At 41.4% G+C, this 21,405-nt stretch overlaps 1 protein-coding gene across 1 annotated transcript in view; it reads left to right on the top strand.

The window, feature by feature from the left end:
* Positions 1-21,405, top strand: part of MYO1E (myosin IE) — a 218,532-nt gene that overhangs the window by 149,327 nt on the left and 47,800 nt on the right. Inside the window, exons 12-19 of the mRNA XM_019657546.1 lie at positions 1,402-1,482; positions 1,789-1,875; positions 4,184-4,270; positions 5,257-5,424; positions 6,413-6,498; positions 8,544-8,625; positions 14,315-14,421; positions 19,795-19,893. Coding sequence (XP_019513091.1) covers positions 1,402-1,482; positions 1,789-1,875; positions 4,184-4,270; positions 5,257-5,424; positions 6,413-6,498; positions 8,544-8,625; positions 14,315-14,421; positions 19,795-19,893 — 797 coding nt within the window. The remainder of the gene's footprint in view (positions 1-1,401; positions 1,483-1,788; positions 1,876-4,183; positions 4,271-5,256; positions 5,425-6,412; positions 6,499-8,543; positions 8,626-14,314; positions 14,422-19,794; positions 19,894-21,405) is intronic.

Below are 21,405 nucleotides of genomic sequence, written 5' to 3'. Positions count from 1 at the left end.
TAATTTGGCAGTGCTGCAGCTATTCTAATCAAGCTAGGAAGAACCCTGGGGAAACCCTCATCAAGGGCAGTAGCAGAGCCATTAAACCCAAAAAGCCTGTGTTTAATCTGGGTAACATCATCTGTAAGGCTGAGTGAATGGGAGGCGTGGTTAGGGGCAGAGCAGGGCAGGTGTATAGTGTAATTATTCTGTGTACTTCTTATGGCTATTTTAAGAGTAAGATTGTTTGGGGAGGTCAGAGTCATAGTAAACATTAGCCATGCTTTTAACTTGTCCAGAGCCTCATTTCACTGACAAGGGAACCTTAGGTCTGATTATTAGTGGACTTGCCCATGGCCATTGAGTAAGAGGGTCACGCAGAACTGGGACTAGACCCCACATCTCCTGTCCCTTTGTTCAGTATACCTTCCAATGCTGGACTTCCCAACTTATTTCCTTCCTGTCTGCCCTCCATTTTTCGTGTGGTAAAGGGGGAATAGATGCCCCATGTAAGTGACACTAATGAGAGCTGGCATTAACTGAGCACTGACTGTGTGCCAGGCACTGGGCTAAGTGCTGCTGTATATCATTACCCATTAGCTCGCAAAAGATAATAGCGTCATTTTTATTTTGCCTGGAAAACAACTCTGGTACGTCAGGGTTCATCCAGGTATTCACCACCTCCAGGAATTTTTCTCCTATATTCTTTCCTCCCCTGTAGCCCTCACTAACCCCCTCTAACCTACAGCTACCCTCCTGTGATTAAGTCTGTTCCATTGAATTGCACGTCTCTCCTCACAGTGGTCAAGAGCACAGATTCAGGCATCATTCTACTTAAAAGTAATCCCAGGCCCTCCCTCTTGCCCACTGTGATCTGAGAAATTATAATGTTATCACTGTCATTATGAGATTTGTAATGAGAATTAAATGAGACCCATAGAAGTCACTTAGCAGAGCCTGCCACAGGTGAATGTTAAATACATATAAGGTGCTTTTATTTTCATCACTTTAGTAATAATTATTGGCATGCTTGTCTGTAGTTGGCTCACCTTCTCTATAAGCTCCTGGGAACAGGGATGTCTTCTCCTTGACACCCCCAGCATATTGTGTTAGGTGATCATTAATTAAATGATCACTGAATTGGGTTCTTTATGTGAAACAGGTTTTACTTTATCCAAGATGACATTTTCTTCTGATTCTCAAGACTTCCTGAGAAAAACTAACTCTGCCAGAATCTAATGGCTTTTATCATTAAGCCAACATTAGTTTTTCCTACCATAGTAGTTTTTGGGATCCTGGTGGTCTCTTTCCAGTAGACAGCAGTATTTGCTATGTACCAACTTGCTTCCTTTTCTCCCATGCATGCCCATTTCTAATATGAAAGAAAAGGAATTAATTACTATGTTGGTTACTTTTTCCTAGTCCATCAACAAAGCAATGGAGAAGGACCATGAAGAATACAACATCGGTGTCCTGGACATCTATGGCTTTGAAATATTCCAGGTGAGACCAGTTTGAATAATTGGGGACTAGAGAGGGCGATGCATTTCATCTGGCTTGAAGAAATAATTCTAGGCAGTGAAAAAAACGTATTATGGCCCAATTTTTGCCTTTGTGAGTTCTTCATGTACCTTTTCCAAATCAGCTTCTCCTAAATACAAACTATATAGCTTTTTACTGAAGCCTCAAACATTTCTGTAAGCTTGTTCTCATTGAAGCATCTAACTAAATCACTCAAGAAATGACTTCAAATGATTTTGCATAAACAATAAATGCAAGTAACTTTTTCTTGTTTGTTTTTTTTCCCAGAAAAATGGCTTTGAACAGTTTTGTATCAATTTTGTTAATGAAAAATTACAGCAGATTTTTATTGAACTGACATTAAAGGCAGAACAGGTAAGCAGTCCCTCTTCCTTCATCTTGGTCTACTTCTAATTTGTTTTGTTTTAAAGGGTATGGATTTCCCTCTTTTGGTAATAGATTCAAATTTTAGTCTTGTCTTAGGAAATGTACTTAATAGATAGAGTCAGGCAGAAAAACCATATGCCATCATGACATTTTAGTCTGTGAAATATAAACACCATCTGCTACATTTTCTTTCTCTTTTAAGCAAATGATGCTGTGAAGTTGGACTTAGGACCGGCTGCTTTTACTACTCTGACTCATTGACCAAGTGGAAACTGGAAACCTAGGTCCAACCCCAGTTGTCTATGGCATATACCATGTTCCAAAGGAAAAACTTGGCTTTCTCAGATTTGCTTTCCCTTCAGTCTTCCCTAGAAATGAATGTACCTTTAAGAAAGCTGATACTTTTATTAATTCTGACTTGAGGTAATATGTCTTGTTCCTAGTTTCTTCGGAAAGTCCAGTGCAGGTTCCCTTTTATTCTGGATACCATATTGTTTTTCCAGTTCTAAGATTGCTATAACAAAGAACCACAAACTGGGTGGCTTAAAACAACAGACATTTCTTCTCTCATAGTTCAGGAGGCCAGAGACCATCCACAAAGGGTCACATTCCTGCCAAAGGCTCTAGGGGAGAAACTTCCTGGCCTCTTCCGGCTTCTGGTGGCCCCTGTCATTCCTTGTTTTGTGGCAGCATGTCTTCAATCTCCACCTCTGTCTTCAGATGACCTCTTTCTGTGTGTGTCCAAGTCTCCCTCTCCTTTTTCTTGTGAAGAAACCAGTGTTTGGATTGAGGGATCACCCTAAATCCAGGATGATTTCATTTGTGAGATTCTTAACTAATTAAATGAACAAAGATCCTATTTCCAAACCTCATATTTTGAGGTTCTAGGTGGACATGAAATCTTGGGGGACACGTTCAACCCACTCCACATATGAAAGGCTGTTTTAAGAACGTCTTGTCATAGAGATGTTCATGCCTCTGAATGAGCTATAAGCAATGGTTTTCTCATAAACCTCCGCCCTGGAATTCTAGCCTTCCACCACCTCAGAGTAACTAGAGCAAAATAACCAAGGGAAAGCGTGGGAGGGACTGAGACAGGAAGAAGTAGGCAGAGGCTAGATCATATATGAATTTTGTAGGGCATGGCAGAAACTAAAGATTTTATAGGGAGTATGATGGGAAACCATTGGGGCATTTCAAGGAGAGAGTGACATGGTCTGATTTATGTTTTGTTTCTTGAAAAGGTCACTCCGGCTGTATAGACTTACAGAGTGCCATAAAGCCAGGAAAGCAAAAAGGAATGGAAGTTTGAAAACCAGTTAGGAGACTAGTGCAGGATATTGGGCTAGAAATGGTGGGGGTATAGACAATGAGCTTACCAGTAGAGGTGATGACACAGTAAGAGGTGGTCAGATTCAGTATATATTTTGGAAACTGAGTCAACATGACTTAACTCAAAATAATTAGCAATAAACAAAGAAGAAAAGAGGAATCAAGGATGATTCCAACCTTTGTAGCTTGAATAATGGGGCCAGTGGTGAGACTATTTACTGAAGGGGGTAAGATTAGGAGAGCAGTTGGTTAGAGGTGGTGGGTGAATGTCGGATCAGAGCTCTGCTGACCAAGCTACGCTTGAGAGCCTGTTATAATACATCTGAGTGGAGATTCCAAAATGTGACCAATATATGAGTCGAACTCAGTAGGGAGGTCTAGGCTAGAGAAATTAATTCAGGGGTCATTAGCCTATAGGTGCTATTTAAAGTCGTGGGATTGAGTGAAATTGCCTAAAGAAGGAGGGTTGAGAAAATGAGAAGGCTGGAAGACTGAACCCTGATACTGTCCATCATATACAGGTCTGGAAAGAAGCTAACAAAGCAAGACTGGGGAGGAGGGAGGAAAACCAGGAGAGTGTAGTGGTGGTCATCAAGTTAGAAGAGCTACTGACCTTAGTGAGGGACCTTCCCCTAAGTGCCTAGATGCTAATCTGTACTGTTGTCCTATGTTCAATTAATTCAAAGAGATTATTGTGAAACAGACTATAGGCTAAGACATATTAAATTCTATTTTTAATATGGTTCAAACTGAATATAAAAATTACCAAGCAATGAACTCTTCCTTTCTATCCCTCTTGGAAAAAAAAAACAAAAACAAACGAAAAACAATTAAAGTTCCACGTTTTTGTCAAAGGGCATTCAAGTTTTGTCATGGTGATATCTGTGCTTTGGATAGCCATCTGTGCAGAGCTCAGCTAGTCTACACTGGGTAATAATGTGAGTTCCCATGTTCTGTCCTATAGGAAGAATATGTTCAAGAGGGAATAAGATGGACACCCATTGAGTACTTTAATAACAAAATCGTGTGTGACCTCATAGAGAACAAAGTTGTAAGTATCGGTCTGTTGTGTCTCTTCACTGCTCACAGGTTTACATTGAATTTTCTTCTCTGTGTCATTGTTTTAGAATAGGCAAGGTGACAACTCTGATTTGAGAAGAATTTTAGCAATTACATTAACTTTGTGTATACACGTATGTGTAGGTGAGAAAATAGGACAAAAGGGTTTTATTCTCGTAAATAAAGGTATATGAGTAAAATGTCAATTACAAACAGAAGTTGTTACTGCATTCTAGGAGTTAACAACTATCACTTATATTGAAGACACACAAAATTTTTCCTGCCTGCTAGACCATTCGTACAACTTCTAGGACTTTAGCCCTAGAAATTATTCAAAATTAAACAAAAAATATATAGACAGAGATCTCTACAGCACTGTTTTGTTTTTTTAATAAAAGCCCCAAACTGGAAACAGTGAAAACATCCATAGACAATTCAGTTATGATGTAAACTATAGCATATCAGAGTGGGGAAATATAGCCATTAAAATAATAAATATGAAGACAATGTAAAACATGAAGATTGTTTATAAAATAGTATTGTGTAGAAAACAAGTAATGCATGATAGAATGTGTACGCTGTAACTATGTAAACCATGGCTTATAGGGGTAATATGCTGAAAGCAAACAATAAGAAATGAACTAGGGTCAAAGGAGACTGTTTTTATTTTTCTTTGGGGTTTTCAAAACCAACTTAGTACAAATAGGATTGAACAGATTATGATCTGTGTGTGACTTTCAATAGAATTTCAGGGAGTGAAACACCTTTTTTGGAAAATGACTTTCCTCCATCTTTAGATCTAAGTGGTAACTCCCATTTGGGATTATTAATGGCATTCTTGCTCAAAGGGAAAGAGTGACTTTCAAGATGGTATCTTGAGTCTAGAAAGCTGTTTCCTTGCTTAAGACAAGATCCGACAAGCACTGTATATTTTAGAATAGTCACTGACTTGGGGCTTTGGCTTCTTGGTCCCATCAGAACCCTCCTGGGATCATGAGCATCCTAGATGACGTGTGTGCCACGATGCACGCGGTGGGAGAGGGGGCAGATCAGACGCTGCTGCAGAAGCTTCAGATGCAGATCGGGAATCATGAGCACTTCAACAGCTGGAACCAAGGCTTCATTATTCATCACTATGCTGGGAAGGTATGTCTAGAGAGAGAGCAAAGGTCGACAGGAAAGGGGAAGTTTCGATGTCGACCTGTTTTCAGCCTTTGGGTCTGTCGTCTGTTTTCTCATGAGGCAACTGAAAACAGTGTCCATATAGTTTCATCTGCCTGACTGTATTTTATTCATTCAACACTGATTCATTCAGCATCATGGGACCTGTGAAGTATTGGGGTGGCAATGCAAAAGACAGTATACACTACTGCATATTTTTAAATCACAAATCACCCTCAACTGCTGAAGGAATGGATTTTTGTCTTGCCTCTTGCCGCAGTCACAAGCCTGCATTCCTTACATGTCTAATGCCTACTGGGAATATAAGGACCACAGGCTCACTTTTGGTGTTTACTCTCATAAAATGCATGATTATTGGGTGCCTCCTGGGTACTGGCTTTGTGTGGGTGCTGATGATACAAAAATAAGTAAGTCAAGGTCATGCTATTTAGGGACTTCCTAGTTCTGTGGAAATCCACTGGTCTTATCTTTCATCCCAACTAATTTCTTGTTAGCCAGCGTCCCCAAGCGTGAGTTTTGCCTAATCAGTTCAGTTCTGACACCATTTGTAGGAGAAATTGCAAAGCCTCCAATGACATGGCCCATTGCACTGGATCAATGAGCATATGGAGTTTTATTTTATTCCATCTTAACTAATATTAGGGAGAGAATTAAGTTTATTACCTAGATGCTCCTGTGAATCCATTGAAGAAAAGATGTGTGATCATGGGAGCTGGAGACTTAGATCATCTTGGCCCAATAGGTAGCCGGATACCATTCATCAGTGTCCACAGGCCATCACCGACTGAGTCAGCTAACAAATCAAGTAAAACATGCACAGCCCTAATGTGACAGTTCATGATCAAAGCTGGAAATGTACACACTCTGGTGAGAATAGCCATGCCAACTTGGATTCTTCGTTCAGTGAAATACTCAAAAGGAGAAAATTAGATGTCTTTCTATTCTTTGCCAGGTATCCTATGACATGGATGGCTTCTGTGAGAGGAACCGTGATGTGCTTTTTATGGATCTAATCGAACTTATGCAGAGCAGCGAGCTGTAAGCATGTTTCGCCTTATCTAATGTGGGATATAGATTTGATCAGTATTAAAACAAACATGTGACATTTGAATGGTCAGCATTTTGTTCCTTTGAGCTATGAGGTCTGGGTTATCACGGGACAATTTGGTTTCTCAAAGTAGCTTTTCTTTTTCCAATCTCAGCCTCGCCCTTGTATCCCTAACACTTTCCGCCCCCAAATGCCAAGTGTAATCTGCATGCCCTTCAGGGCCCCTCGCTTCATCATTTTCAACACTATTATCAGAGAGAGGTGACCATCCTGGGGTTGGGTTGGGATGGCCGTTTCTGACCATCTAAGAGTAGAACAGCCTGGTTCTATGATGCTTTGCTCTTGGAACATCGTCCCCAAAATTTTCCATGGTCACTGAGTTTTTTTAAATGGCGAATGGCTTCAAAAGACCCAAGCTAACCTGAGTCCCTGAAGCACATGGGCTATGGCTCAACTCTGGGAGGGGCAACTCGAGAGGGACTGCCTCAGAGATCCATCTTCACTTCCAAGACCCTGTGTAAGCTATAGAAGTAAAGCAGTAGAGGCTTCCCCCTTGCAAGCTGCCGGGGCTCTCAGGACCAGCCCTGCAGCATCCTTTCCTGCCCTGCTCCCTATGAAGGTTTCCAAGAGCCTGGGTAGTGGATATGAGACGTAATTTACACGATCAGGCCTGTTACGTGCCAGGCAAGTACAATATTGCTCAGTGTTCCAGACTTCACAATTTTTGAGCTACCTCCAAGTAATAGCAGCCCTTTTATTAGTCTCTGTGACTTAAACTGTCATAATATCACAGTTAACTTCCTTAATCAACAGCAGTGAGTCTGATAATTTTCTAAGAAAGGTCTGCCTACAATGAAAGCAAAACTGAATATCCTTTTCAGGCCCTGGTCAGAAGTTGCTCTCCTCCATTTAACTCTCTTCCCGCTTCCCCCGACCTTCCACTCTTCCCTGGCTCTCATCTCCCCATGCCTGCGCTTCCTTGCACTCGCACCCCCAGCTTTGGAGATTGTGAATTTCTTTTCATTTGAAAACACATGAAATGTATTTGTTCCTCTCTTAAAAGGTCAGGGAAGCCACAAGCCCTGGCTTGTGGATTTTTATGACAGTCAGGTGCAGCCATGCTTTCAGAGATTGGGGTGTTTTTTTTTTAATTATTAAAGCTAGTGCCAAGTTTGAGAGCTGTTTATGCTTCCCCGTGAACTCCTGTCCTATAGATGTGGTCTGTTGTTTGTTAAGCACGTTTGCTGCAAAAATCTATAATTGTGTCTGGTCAAGTTAAAAGTCGATCGCTGGGGAGAATTTCTAGAAAATTCAAGATGCCCAAGAGCCATTTAGGAGGAATTGAATCTGAATGTCTGTTTGTTCATTTACATGGGTCACTTGATTCAGTCAGTCAGTCATCAAATATTTATTGAGCAACTACTGTGGACCAACCAGGCTATGTGCCAGAGAGAAGGGGCACTAAGGTGACTAAGATGTTGTCCCTGCCTTGCAGCGTGCTACTGGCATCTAGTGGGCAAAGGCCACTAATGCTGCAAAATATCCTGCAGTGTTTAGGACAGCCCCCCTCCCTGACTCCCCAACAAAGAATCATCCACCCTAAATCCTAAATATCAATAGTGCCAAGGTTGAAAAACCCTGCAACAGAGCAAAGCAAAATCTGCAATTCATACAAGACCCTGAACTCTGCTCTAGCTTACTTATTATCTTAACTCAGCATACCCACAGAGACAGCCCTGTGTCGTCAAGGGGTATCTCAGTTTCAGTGAGTGGGGAAATGCAAAAGGCAGAGTTTTAAAATTTATTTTGCAGGCTGAGACTCCAAAATGCTTATATCTTAGAATTCTTTCTCTATGTTTTTTTTATCCAATTCCTTATTTCCGTGGGTCACATTTTGATAGCTTGTGCTTTTGAGTCAGATGGCCTTTCTGTAGCCAAGGTCACGTGCTGCTCGACAGCCCTCCCCTCCATTCTCTGCGGAAGCAGGCTTTCAGCCCCATCTGATTGATAATCCATTCTCTTTCTCCTTTTCCAGACCTTTTATAAAGTCCTTATTTCCGGAAAATCTGCAAGCTGACAAGAAAGGGCGCCCAACAACTGCCGGAAGCAAAATAAAGGTTTGTTCTATTTTGGGACATTTATAGATTCCTATAAGAGGCAGGGTTTTCTAGGAGTCAGGAACTGCACCCTTGAGCCAGGATGAGGTCAGTACATTGTAACGGATTGGTTACAGTAGATGCCCAGAAGTAATGTCGCTGCTTGAAAAAAAAGTTACAGGATGCAAGCTGAATTTCACTTGGCTGTACTGAAACCCCAAATGGATATTAAGTACCTCAGAGCTTAATAGTCAGCAGATGATAATCAGCTACTTTCTAAAAGGAAATGGCTTTAAACTGAACCTGGAAGAATTCACATTAAACGATCAGGGAAATTTTATGATTGAGAGCTACATTTTGGATTTTGATGATCGTTTTCCAGACCAGACCCCAAAACTTGCCAATTATGGAACTTTATGTACCTGAAATTCTACTGGGTCTCATAGGGGCAGTTAATGCACCCTGCTCCCTGGATCTTGAAGGCCCCGCCTTTCTGAGAATTACCGGAACATCTTGCCCCATGGTGTCTCCAAGTTAAAGGAATTCTTACAGTGTTTCTTGGGAGCTCCTTGTGGAGAGTGCACTGTGTTTTCTGAACCATTATATGATGAAATTCATTGTCCCTAATTACACTCCTAGTTAGAGGTTGTGTCAAACACAATCGGAATTGTTTGAGAAATAGTCACTAAGCTATTTTTTTTTTAATTCTACGCGTTAAAAACATTTGATAAAAATCATACCAGTTAAATACCACCCCAACTTTATAATTGATGGAATTGAGTGATTAACAGGAGGGCTCTGGGGCTCAATCGCCTGTGTTCACATCCCAGCTTGGCCTTTACCAGCTGTGTGATTGCCAGCAACTTGCCTGAACTCTCAGTGCCTCTTTTGCTTAATTTGTAAGATGGAGATCTTAGTACCTATCTCAAGGGGGTAGTGTGACAATTAAATTCAATAATCCATCTAAGAGATGAAGCACACTGCCCAAAACATAATAAACACAAAATGTGCATGATATCCTATTGCATTCTGCCCCATCAGTCCCCTCCCCATCTGCCATTCTTATTCATCTCCGCTTAGTTCTTAGTGGACATTTGTATGTGCATGTGCCGGGTTGCGGCCTACACTGTCCATCTCCTGTCACTGCCTCTGTGTGTCCAGACCCTACATGTCAATGTCATAGTGCCCTCCTGGATTAACCCCAGCCATGTCATGGACACCATGGTTGTTAACTGTCCATTCTGTTCGCTCGCCGTCTCTGCCCTGCGTGTTTCCTGCATGGAAGCCTGCATCCCCAGACCCTGAGGGAGAGAATACTGGCTAGAATAAAGAAACCGATCATGGAAACCTCATAGCAGTGGGACCGTTCCAGTCAAGAGGAGCCTTCGAGTTCTGTGGAGGAAGTCAGCAAGCTGGGTTTTGAGCTGGAGAGGAGAGTCCTCTGGGATTGGGGACAGTCATGTTCAAAGAACTAGAGAAATTTAGTCGTGGGGTAGTCTCTGGATTGAGTTCACTGGGGCAGAGTCGAGGGCAGGGAGCCGATGTGGATCTCCTGAGGCCCCAGACGTTAATGTCTGCGGGAAGCTTCTGACTCAGGCCGTCACTTCAAGGTCCTGAAACAGGATTAGCTCTGAGCTGGAAAATATAGTCACAAGACTGTCACATTCAGATGCGAGGGGCCCAGATCAGCAAGGTTGCAGTGACTCACGTTCAAGTCGTCTGGATTCTCAGTCGAGTTTATTTCCTATAAAAAGGAGGGCGGGGTTAGAGGCATTTTTCTCCTTCTTGGAAGACTTGATACTTTTTTTTCCTTCATATTCTTGTCTAGTTAAACGCTCAAAATTGCCACTTTCTGGATATACACAAAATGTTCAAGATTGCAAGTCCTGCAAGGATTGCTCTCATCGGGGGAGGTCATCCTGAAGTCAGCCGGCTTATCTAGGGGAACTTACTGCTCATATTCTCACCCCCAATGGTACCCTCCTTGGACTGAGTGATCTGTCTATCTGATACTGCCTCCTCAGAGGAGTGACATTCTCCCTGTTCTATACGTCTCCTCTGAGACACTGCTCAGAGATGCGTAGCCATGGCCCCATCTCTTATACCTCCCACATCCACAGTATTTTGCAGATATGAAGAATCATCTTAATATCCTTGAGGTATAAGCATTTGAAGGGATCCTGATTTCCTTGGAAGAAATATTAACTTATGTTCAAAGTAGTTTTAGTGCTGGGTATTTCATTGTATTCTAATTCTTTAAAATTTAAAACCAATCTATTGAATTTAATTAAGAGAATATCCATTAGATGAGAACTCTCATTATCTTGTTTATACATAAGAGTATTCCATATTTAATAACAGTTGATATTGAGGCTTCGCTAAATTCTACATCATTGTGCCTGGAAGGGGTCAGTTTTGAAATTAGAACCAAAGATTGATGGTCTAGGGAAATGGAATGGAGCTCAGAGCTGACAAAGATGACTGGACTGCAGCTTTATCTACGTGAGACTGGACTTGTAGAGGAGTGGGTGTGACAAGAGACACAGCACCATGTGGTGACTGAACTGATTGACTTGTACCACTATTCCAACCTTTAGATTAATATATCAGAGGTCTTCTAGGTCAACCTACTTCATTCACAGATGGGGAGACTGAGGCCCAGAAAAGTGTAACCCTCTGTCGGGCGCCACTGATTTGCACACAAATTTTCAAATATCTAACAGTTAACTTAAGTATCATGATGCATCACTTCCATGTCTTCTCCCTCAACTATAACCTATCGCCAGTCGTGTTTGTGACTTAGTACAGTAAAGACGTACCATATTTCCCCATGTATAAGATGCACCCTTTTTCAAAAAATTTGGGGTCTAAAAACTAACTGGATGCGTCTTATACAGTGGTTGGGTTTTTTTTTTTTGGTTTTTTTTTTTACTTGCATTTCCCACTTTTTTCGCACTTGTTTTTGCACTCATTCAACCACTGTATAAGACACACCCAGTTTTTAGACCCCAAATTTTTTGGAAAAGGGTGCGTCTTATACATGGGGAAATACGGTATTTCATAGCAGCATCTTTGTGTGCAATGAATCTGTGAGATCAGTAGCACCCGACAGAAGGTTAATGATCTGTCATGTAGCTTGGAAATAGCAGGGCCAGGACCCCAACTCAGGCTTGCTAATAGTTTGTATTGAGCATAGAACGAGAAGCTTTTGCCCTAAGCCTTTACTCACGGACCTCTCCACCTGCATATTTTGACTCCTGTTTCTGTTGGGCAAGTGCCTTCGGACTCGTGGACTCTTCTTGCATGGAATCAGGGAAAACCCAGTCACTGATTCCCAACCACCTCAGGGGGCGTCTGAAGTTGACTCATAGCTAAATTCGGGATAATTTTGAAGGTGAAGATATATTGCCGTTTGCTGAAATTAATTATCCCATAACCTAAAGGCTTCTGTTTAACGCTGGCCTAATTCCTTTCATATCACACTAAATCATCCCATATCTTTCTTAGGAAGGCAGAATAAAGCATTGTAGTTAAAAATCAGACATGGGTTCAAGCCTCAACTCTGTTGCTTACCAATTGTGTCATCTTGAGCAACACTTTATTTCTTTAAGGCCCCATTTTCTCATCTACAAAATGGAAATAATAATACTAGTAGCTACCTCTTAGAACTGTGAGGCATAAATGAGGACATCCACATGTCTAGTCCATGATGTGTATCCAGTAAATGTTACCATTGCTAGTTTAAGCAAGAGAGAACTATGTCAGGCGACACATAAACTTAAGTCACACTTGCCCCTTTGTTTTCTTATGCTAAGGTGAAAAGGAAGCATACTGTTAAAAGGTTAGGACTAGGGCCAGCCGAGTGGTGCGATGGTTAAGAACTGGCTTGGGATGCCAGAGGGCCCCGGTTCAGACCCCACATATGAGGGCCAGTGACACTGCCCTCCACAGCTAAGATGCTGAACAACAGCTCAACCTGGAGATGGGCTGCTGTGAGTCGCCGGTGACGGTGTAGGCTGCAGCCCCTGTGGCAGTGGGTTGCCATGGGCTACCGTATGTAGCCAGCAACCAGTGTGAGCAGCCAGCAGCCGCAGTGAGCAGCCGTCCAGAAGCCGGCGACTGATCTGCCTCGCCAGGGAAGAGCGCAATGATGGTGCCAACTTGGGCCAGTGAAGCAACGTCCTCCACAACTAGACTGAAGAACAAAACGACAGCAGCTTGTCTGTTCCCCTCCCCCCCAATTTCCCAGCACTGTTCCCATCCCCCCAATTTCCCAATTGGAAAAAAAAAAGTTTAGGACTAAAGAGTCTGCCAAATTCATCTTGGAAATTAAGTTTTAATAAAATTAAAAATAAAAATTAAGAGTTTGGGGACTTTAAAAAAGCTTTGTGGTAAGCAGTCCCTCCCCACCTTATGTGTTGCAAGAATCATTAGATTTGTTCTCAGTACAGCCTGCATCAGCCAAGAAGGTCAGAGTCAGTTTGCTTTTACCTCATAGAGCTTTTCTTTGGTCATATAGCCTCTGCAGCTTGGCCCTTGACCCCAGGAATTGCAAACAACGCTGTTTCTGCACATCCAAACAGAGGACTTGATTCACCAGCAAGCATCTTGCTTTGAATATACTCCAGAGTTTTTCTCAAGGGTTTCAGATTTCCCAAACCCATAAAAACAGAAAAGCCCTAATTGAGAGAGGGTTGTCTACTGCAGGCAAATCCCTTCTGCTGACATTGTAATGGTTTTCTGGCTTCAGAGATCCTTGTTCTCTATTTTCCTTTAGAGGTTTTCCTTTTTCACACTGATTTGCTTGGAAGGGGAGTTTGCCTCTGTGTCCCCATCCTTGGTCCCACAGGGTGTATTCAGCTGTGTGGTGGTGTGAATGCTGATGTGGGCTCTGCTCCTGTTGCTTCAAATAACGTTTGTGAGACATGATTGGCAATACATCATCAGCAGTTTCAGCTTCACTTCTGTGGCTTTTTCTACTGAAACCCAGCTCCACTTTGGGTACCCAGTGTGCGGGTAGTGAGAGATGATTGCATATTGACTATTTTAGCTTTGTGAAGGAGTAAGTTACCTAGCCCACTGAAAGGGCTCAGGGTGGTCGGCAGATTTGTAAAGGACGTGCTGAGGAAGAAATGGAATGAAATGGCATATAAAACTTCTATAAATTCTGAGATTTTGTGGATCTTGCACCCTTTAACTATGAACTTCCATCATTTTAATAGGTGGTTCTTCATTGGTTGGGTTGCCAGGAAAGAAAGTACAGGGGAGTTTGATGATTTCTCCTTACAAATAGTTTGCCCCCCTTCACTCCTCCAAAAACAGTTTAGGAAGACAATGCATGCGTAAAGGCCATCAATCAATATAAAATAACTTAATTTGTTCATAACTGACATGCTTCCTTGTTTCTTATTTTAAAAAATTATATGTGAAGTTTTACTGGGTTTTTGTTTTATTTTTTTAACTGTATTAAAAAGGCCTCTTTGCTTTCAAAAATATAATTTCAAACCCATTTATGAGAGCTAAAATCATCATAAAAGTCAGTAGAGCTTTAAGAAAGTGTAAGAGACCTGAGTTAAGCCTACTGAACAAATTGGGAAGATTAATTCCTAGCTATATATTTCCACCCTAAAGTTTCACAGGTCCCCTTTGAAAGCTGATCTACTTCAGAGAAAGTTCCAAGTTTCTAACTGATGTTATTCTTCCTTTCTAGAAACAAGCCAATGACCTTGTGAGCACCCTGATGAAATGTACACCTCACTACATTCGCTGCATAAAACCAAACGAAACCAAGAAGCCTAGAGACTGGGAGGAAAGCAGGTACAGTGAAGACAGCATGTGGGGAGGTCGAAGCCAGCCTCAGTGGCCTTGGCATGTTTTTCCCTCCATTCAAGATGGGCTGTCCATCCTACGCCAAAGGCAGAAGCAATTTAAATTGCCTTCAGATGGGTTTCATGTCCTTGTGTCTTTAGCTTTTTCAGGACAAAGACTATATATATTTTTTCCCTCCTTGGCTTTTCCTAAAATGTTAGCAGTGTCATTCAGTTCAGAATTAGCAATTTATAATGTTGATCTTGGCCAGCCTGGGGGCAGATGGAAAAAAAAAAAAAAAAAGCTTTCATACCACAAAGTCAGGATGGTTTTAAAATTAGTTTGAGGCTCTGTGTAGACATTCTTAGTACACTCAGCAGCACCCACAGGATGTGGCCTGTAATGCTTAGCTCGGAGTTGAAGGTGAAGGTCCAAAGAGATGGTTAAAAAGCAATCTGTCATTTACTGGTGCTCATGAGAGTACTGGGGCGTGCCCTATGTGCTGTAACTCCCCCCTGAGGATGGTGTCCATAAGCAGAGAAACTCGGGGAGGCAACAAGCCGAGGGGAGACACATGGAGCACAAGCACGCAGTGAGCCCTCTCCTCCCTGACTTCTGAGGACACTTTGTCATTAATCTTTCCACGACTGGCATTTAAGGGCATGGCCTATGCAGGAATGAAATGGGGGTATTGAGTAGGAAAATGTGAAGATGATGACGAGGGAATGTCGTCTTGCAGCCAACTGGGGGATCCAGACACACATTCCTACTGACCCCCCTGTTCATAGGAACATAGGAAGCAGGGCTGGGGAGGGGCCTTGTGGGTGACTTGGACTGCAGAGGGAACCCCACCGTTGTCCCCAGCCAAATAGTCAAGTCCCTGGATGTGAGCGTACCAGAATTGCCATCATTTTTCTTTTCTCTCTTGGGAAAAAAGTAGATCGACTCTTTTAGTTATCAAGTGACTTAATCAAAGTCAAACTTGAACAGGAAGACCAGGATTCAAATTCATGGCTGCTAATTACCTCCTCTGAGAGACATGTGTGGGTCCGTTTTCCACCCTCCCCACAAGATAACCCATGGTGGATGGATAATACTTGATCCTTTGTGTGTGTTACGTGCTGTTGAGTCAGCTCCAATTCCTGGTGATCCTGTGAATGAATGATGTCCGCAGTGTCCTGTCCGCAACAGCCCTGGTCAGCTCCTATAGACTCATGCCCGTGGCTTTTTTATGGAGTCCAAGAATGCATTTTAAGAAGCTCCTGGGTTGCAACAACATGGATGGACCTAGAGGATATTATGCTAAATAGAATAAGTCAGACTGAGAAAGACAAATACCATGTGATCTCACTTATATGTGGAATCTAAAGAATAAAATACACAAACGAACAAAACAGAAACACCCGTAGATACAGAGAACAAACTGATAGTTACTAGATAGGAGTGGAGTTGGGGGGTTGGGTGAGAAAGGTGAAAGGATTAGGAAGCAAAAATTGGTAGTTACAGAAGAGCCACAGGGATGTAAAATACACTATGGGAAATATAGTCAATAATATTGTAAAAACCTTGTATAGTGTCAGACCGGTACTAGACTTACCAGGGAGGTCACTTCATAAATTATATAGATGCCTAACCACCTGAAGTAATATTGAATGTCAACTATAATTTTTTTAAAAAAATAGTCATGGGGATATATAGTATAGCATAGGGAATATAGTCAATAATATTCTAACAATGTTCAGTTTCAGGTGGGTAATAGACTTAATTGGGGTTATCACTTTGTGAGGTATATAAATGTCTAATCAGTATGTTGTCTTGTATACCTGAAAGTAGTAAAAAAAAGAAAAGAAAGAAAGAAGAAGCAGCTCCCAAGTGAAGCTAGTGGTGCTGGTCCAGACATCACACTTTGAGGACAGCTGATCTAGAGCAAAGGGCTGGACTGGGATTTGGAAGAACTGTGTCCTGGGTCTGGCCTGTCACCTGCTCGTTTGAGTGAGACACTTCATCTCAGTCCTCAGTTACTTCCTTTTTAAACTAAGAGGGCCAATCGAGAATGGGATCTCCTTCTATCTGACAAATGAATTCTCCCAGATCTATTGCCCCATGTCTGTCAGCCTACCTACCTCTGCCTGTCTGTGTCACTCCTACACTCCCACCCCCATGTTCACCCGCATACACACTACACTGACAGCTCATGCACGTAGACACATACAGAATGGTGGTGTTATAGGCAACCTCTGAAAGAAATTACAAGAGTCTTGGAAGCAGAGGTATTGCTGCGAAATGGGTGCTTTAGCCCACCCTTCCCCCCATTTCAGACTCCATCTGGCTTCCCTTACCTAGCCCTTCCCAACATATATAATCTTAAACAAACATAATGATAATCTCGTTCGCCCTACAAATGCAATATCTCCCCAGCACACCATTCCCTACCTCATGTAGATTGCTCTGCTGAAAGTCCCTCCAATAGAGAGATTTTTCAACAGCTACTGCTTGGAAGGTCCCCAATCCTGATGCTGCTTTCTTATAAAATTCAAACAGATTCATTGGAATATCTGAAAATGGAGAAATTAAGACAGTGGTACATTTATTAAGTAAATCCTCATAGAATTTCCCCATACTGTTTGTTTGTTTTTTAATCACACCTCTCATTTGAATTACAGAAAAGGGCTTCATAACATATATTTATGTAAACTGGTTTTAAGAACCTTGAGGTATTGATTGATCAAGTGTTGATTTATATCTCCGGTAGGATCAGTGCCTGGGGTCATCCTCCAACCCTGGTTCAGGTTTATTGTGTGACGGATGGTTTCACTTCATCTGTGAGTGTGGAGCATTGGGGTCTGTGAAAGGACAGTGTGCTTCAATGGCTGAGATGACATGGTCAATTGAAGCTCTTGGTGGACAGGGTTACTCATTCCACAAGTTTATGGAGTGTGGTTTATTTTTCTTTTCCTGTTGCAAATGTGTTTTTGTTTGCCTGCCCTGGATTCTGAATTGCTGCCTTAGCAGCATTCCAGGCCTTGTCCTACTCATGTTAATTGCTAAGGATGCTCAGGAAGAGGACTCCCTCACCTCCCCCTGACGGGAGGAGATAGCATGACCAAAAGGACAAGTGGGCATTGCCTGCCTGGCTGATGTTTACTGCGGAGGTGACAGCACCCAAGAATATGCAAAAATGAACTTGGGTGCTTTGATTACGTGAAATTTTAAACATTACAGAATTTGCTAAGCTGAATGTCCTGTTGAAGAAAATTTCTATGAGAAAATTTCCTGATAATGGAAGTTATAATGAATGAAATAATGTTTTAACATAGGCATATTCTTTCCTATGTAATTTATGGGAAAGTAGTATTTCTCCTTGAATCAATGGGCAGTGCATTCCCTGCCTCAGAAGCTTGGGGTGAAGCCAGTATTTATGAAAAGTACTTAAAATGAGCAAATATCTCTCACTGGCAGCCTCATGTGTATTTTACTTAGTAGAGAAAAAGCCAGTGGTGCCTATCGGATTTGGAGGATGGGATTAAGGAAAATTAGTTATTTTCCTGACTCAGATTTCTTCTCCTTTAGTTAACCAGATATGTCTCACAAATCAAATGTGGTTATTGAATATTAGTTCCTTATATAAAGGTTTTTTTTAAAAGCCATCTAGAAGGGGCTGACATTTCTGGATGACGGTTCAAGTAAGATCAGCTGGACTTGAGATGTTTCGAACATCCCTCATTGTGTGTCCTCATCCTTCCCAGGCCAGTCACGGCTCCACCCCCTTTTCCAGCTTAATTTTCCCACCTCCTTCTCTCCCACCACCACGTGCCACAGGTCTTTTCCATCTTTATGCCTTTGCTTTCACTCCGCCCCCTGCCTTTCCCTTCTCTGCTCCTGGTAAATTCATTTCAGCCTTCCAGGCCCAGGCACATGTCACAATCACTTCTGAAAATCCTTTCACTGTGAAAAATCCATTTCAAATCCATGTCATTCACTTCAAAAGTTACACGTTCTCCTGTCCTGATTTACTTATTGCAGCTGTGACTATGTTAGAATAACGACAGATTTCTGTGGCTCATGCCAGGAAGTGCTTTACATGGAATGTACCCAACTAGGAAGACAGAACCAACATCACCATTCCATTTTATCCAAGTGGAAACCGAGAAGTTTCATAATGGCCGGGCCAGGATTGTACCAGGAACGCACCTCCAGAGCCTGGCTCCTGACCACTGTGCTATGTGTGAGGTCTTCAGCAGGAACCATCCCTAGCCCCTTGCATAGCGTGGTGCATAGTGGGCGTCAGGAAGTGCGGGGCTTCTTGGAAATGATGAGCTTCCTGAGAGCCTTGCTGAGGAGAGAACGGTGGGGTATCTAAGTTGTAAGGAGGATGCTGCCAACGGCCTTTTCTGCATAGCAGGTTCACGATGGGCCATTCTCTAGAATCAATCATTAGTGCAGTTGACCCCAAATGTACTGAATGGGCGGAATGGGGAGCTGCCTCCCTGCCACAGCACAAATCTGACATCCTATCTTAAAAGAAAGAGGTTACTTTTTATTTCTCGTTTTTCTCAAATATAATGTTTCCAAGTGTCTGCATTCCACCAGTCTGCATAATATGCGGCAAAGGCCCTTTTTTCCTCCCCAGAGGGGGCGATCATAAAAGTTAGTGTCCAGGATCTGTCACTCGACTTCCAGGACACTTTCTCAGCAGGGGGTGGGTCACAATTCCCATGTTCATGCACCACCCCAGACATACCTACTAAACCAGAATCGAAGGTGCAGAGATGGGGCATGGGGATTTTCTCTGATATGAACCGCCCCCTCCCCGCCATGAGAGCATCAATCTAGTACTACCCTGCATCCATTTTCCAAAGTATTCCACCAGTGTTTTACTATTATGAAACTGAACTAAAAACTGTACTTACATATTTTTAAGAACATTTTTAACTTAGACATTTGAAATTAATAATTTTATATCCCCTTTCTTACCTTGTATTTGAAAAGCCTAGAAGTGTAATCTCACTAGGTCTAGAATCACTGTTAAACTTAAGGTTGATAACAAAACAGCACTAGTGTCATTTAATTCAAAAGTGACAAGTTCTGTCTTTCAGTCCTCTGAAAACCTAATATATTTGGGTGACAGGTATATGGTGTTTTGTTTTTGTTTTACTATTTTTAAAAATAGATATGTAAACTTTTCTGTAATTGCTATATTTTACAACAAAATATTTTTTTAACTAATATTATATAAACTGAGGGTCAACTCAGACTCTACTCACTGTAAATTGTAGTCTTCTTAGTATGTTACCCTGCAGCTTAGATTTGGGGGGGAAGGGTTAGGAGAGCGGGGAGAAAGAATTATCCGGTAACATCCTGGTTCCATTTTCTCCTCCATAGGGTAAAGCATCAAGTAGAATACCTGGGTCTGAAAGAAAACATCCGAGTGAGAAGAGCTGGTTACGCCTATCGGCGCATCTTCCAAAAATTCCTGCAGAGGTAATGAACTGCTGATTCTGGACTCTCGTTTTAAACAGGTTTATTAAGATACAACTCACATACCATACAATTCACCCATTTAAAGTATACAGTTCATTGGCTTTTAATATCTTCACAGAGTTGTGCATCCATTACCACAATTAACCCCAGAACATTTTCATCACCTCAAAAAGAAATACCACTTCCCTAGTTGTCAATCCGCATTCTCCCCTTGCCCCCTGCCCTAGGGAGATCCTTCTTTTTGTCTTTGTAGGTTTGCCTATTCTGGACATTGCATATAAATAGAGTCATACAATATGTGCTCCTTTGTGTCTGGCTTCTTTCACTTAGCATAGTGTTTTCAAGGGTCATCACTGTTGTAGCATGTATCTGTAAGTATCTGTGATTCATTTCTACCTATTTCCAAATAATATTCCATTGCGCTATTCTAATATCAGTTGATAGCCATCAGTTGTTTCCATTTTTGGCTGCTAAAAGTAACAAATGATGCTGCTATCAACATTCACATATGTTTTTGTGTGAACAATGTTTTCATTTCTCTTTCATACCTAAAAATGAACTTGTGGAGTCATACAGTAACTTTATGTTTAATCTTTTTGATGAACTGCTAGATTGTTTTCCAAAGTGGCTATACCTTTTACATCCCATCAGCAGTGTATGAGCGTTCCAATTTGTCCGCATCCTTGCCAACATTTGTTATTTTCTGTCTTTTTGATTCTAGCCGTCCTAATGGGTATGAAGTGGCATCTCATTGTGGCTTTGATTTGCGTTTCCCTGATGGGAAATGATGTTGAGCATCTTTTCATGTGCTATTGGCCAATAGAAAAATGTCTGTTTGGGTCCTTTGCCCATTTTTAAATTGACTTATTTGGGGTTTTTATTATTAAGTTGTAAGAGAATTCTTTTTATTATCATTTATTTTATTGTAGAATAAATTGGTAGCCCTGAGTATTTGGTCTGTTTAGGGTATCACATAAGTTCAGAAATTCATGATAAATGTGACACAGGAAAGGCTGAGGTTTAACTTGACTATGCAAATTAATAGTATGAAGACAATTTCAGGAAAATATTTATCCCACTTAAGAAAAGAAGCTTAAAGTATTTAACCTCAAAATTTTTGTACAATCCATGTATAAATTTAAACTGATTTTTAGATTTTCATTAAAGTATATATGGCAGGACCTATATTTAAACTGTTCTTACTTTGTGATATTTGTTTTTGAAAAGGGTAACATTTAATGTCCTTAAAATATTACATAATTCTAACTTCCTCTAATGATTCTACATCAGTGTAGTTACACTGTATTTTTTTCTACATCTATTTAATTTCCTTTAAGAAAAAAGAAAGCCATATTTAGCATTTTAATGAGAAAATAATCATGTCTTTCTTATATGATACAGTAGCAGGATGTAAGATTTTTTTTTTTTTAAGATTTTTATTGGGAAACTGGGGGAAGGGGAACAGACAAGTTGCTGTCCTTTTATTCTTCAGTCTAGTTGTGGAGGACGTTG

The sequence above is a fragment of the Hipposideros armiger genome, unplaced genomic scaffold (assembly GCF_001890085.2).
Source record: "Hipposideros armiger isolate ML-2016 unplaced genomic scaffold, ASM189008v1 scaffold_276, whole genome shotgun sequence".
Lineage (NCBI taxonomy): Eukaryota > Metazoa > Chordata > Mammalia > Chiroptera > Hipposideridae > Hipposideros > Hipposideros armiger.
This window is presented reverse-complemented; position numbering and strand designations above follow the sequence as displayed.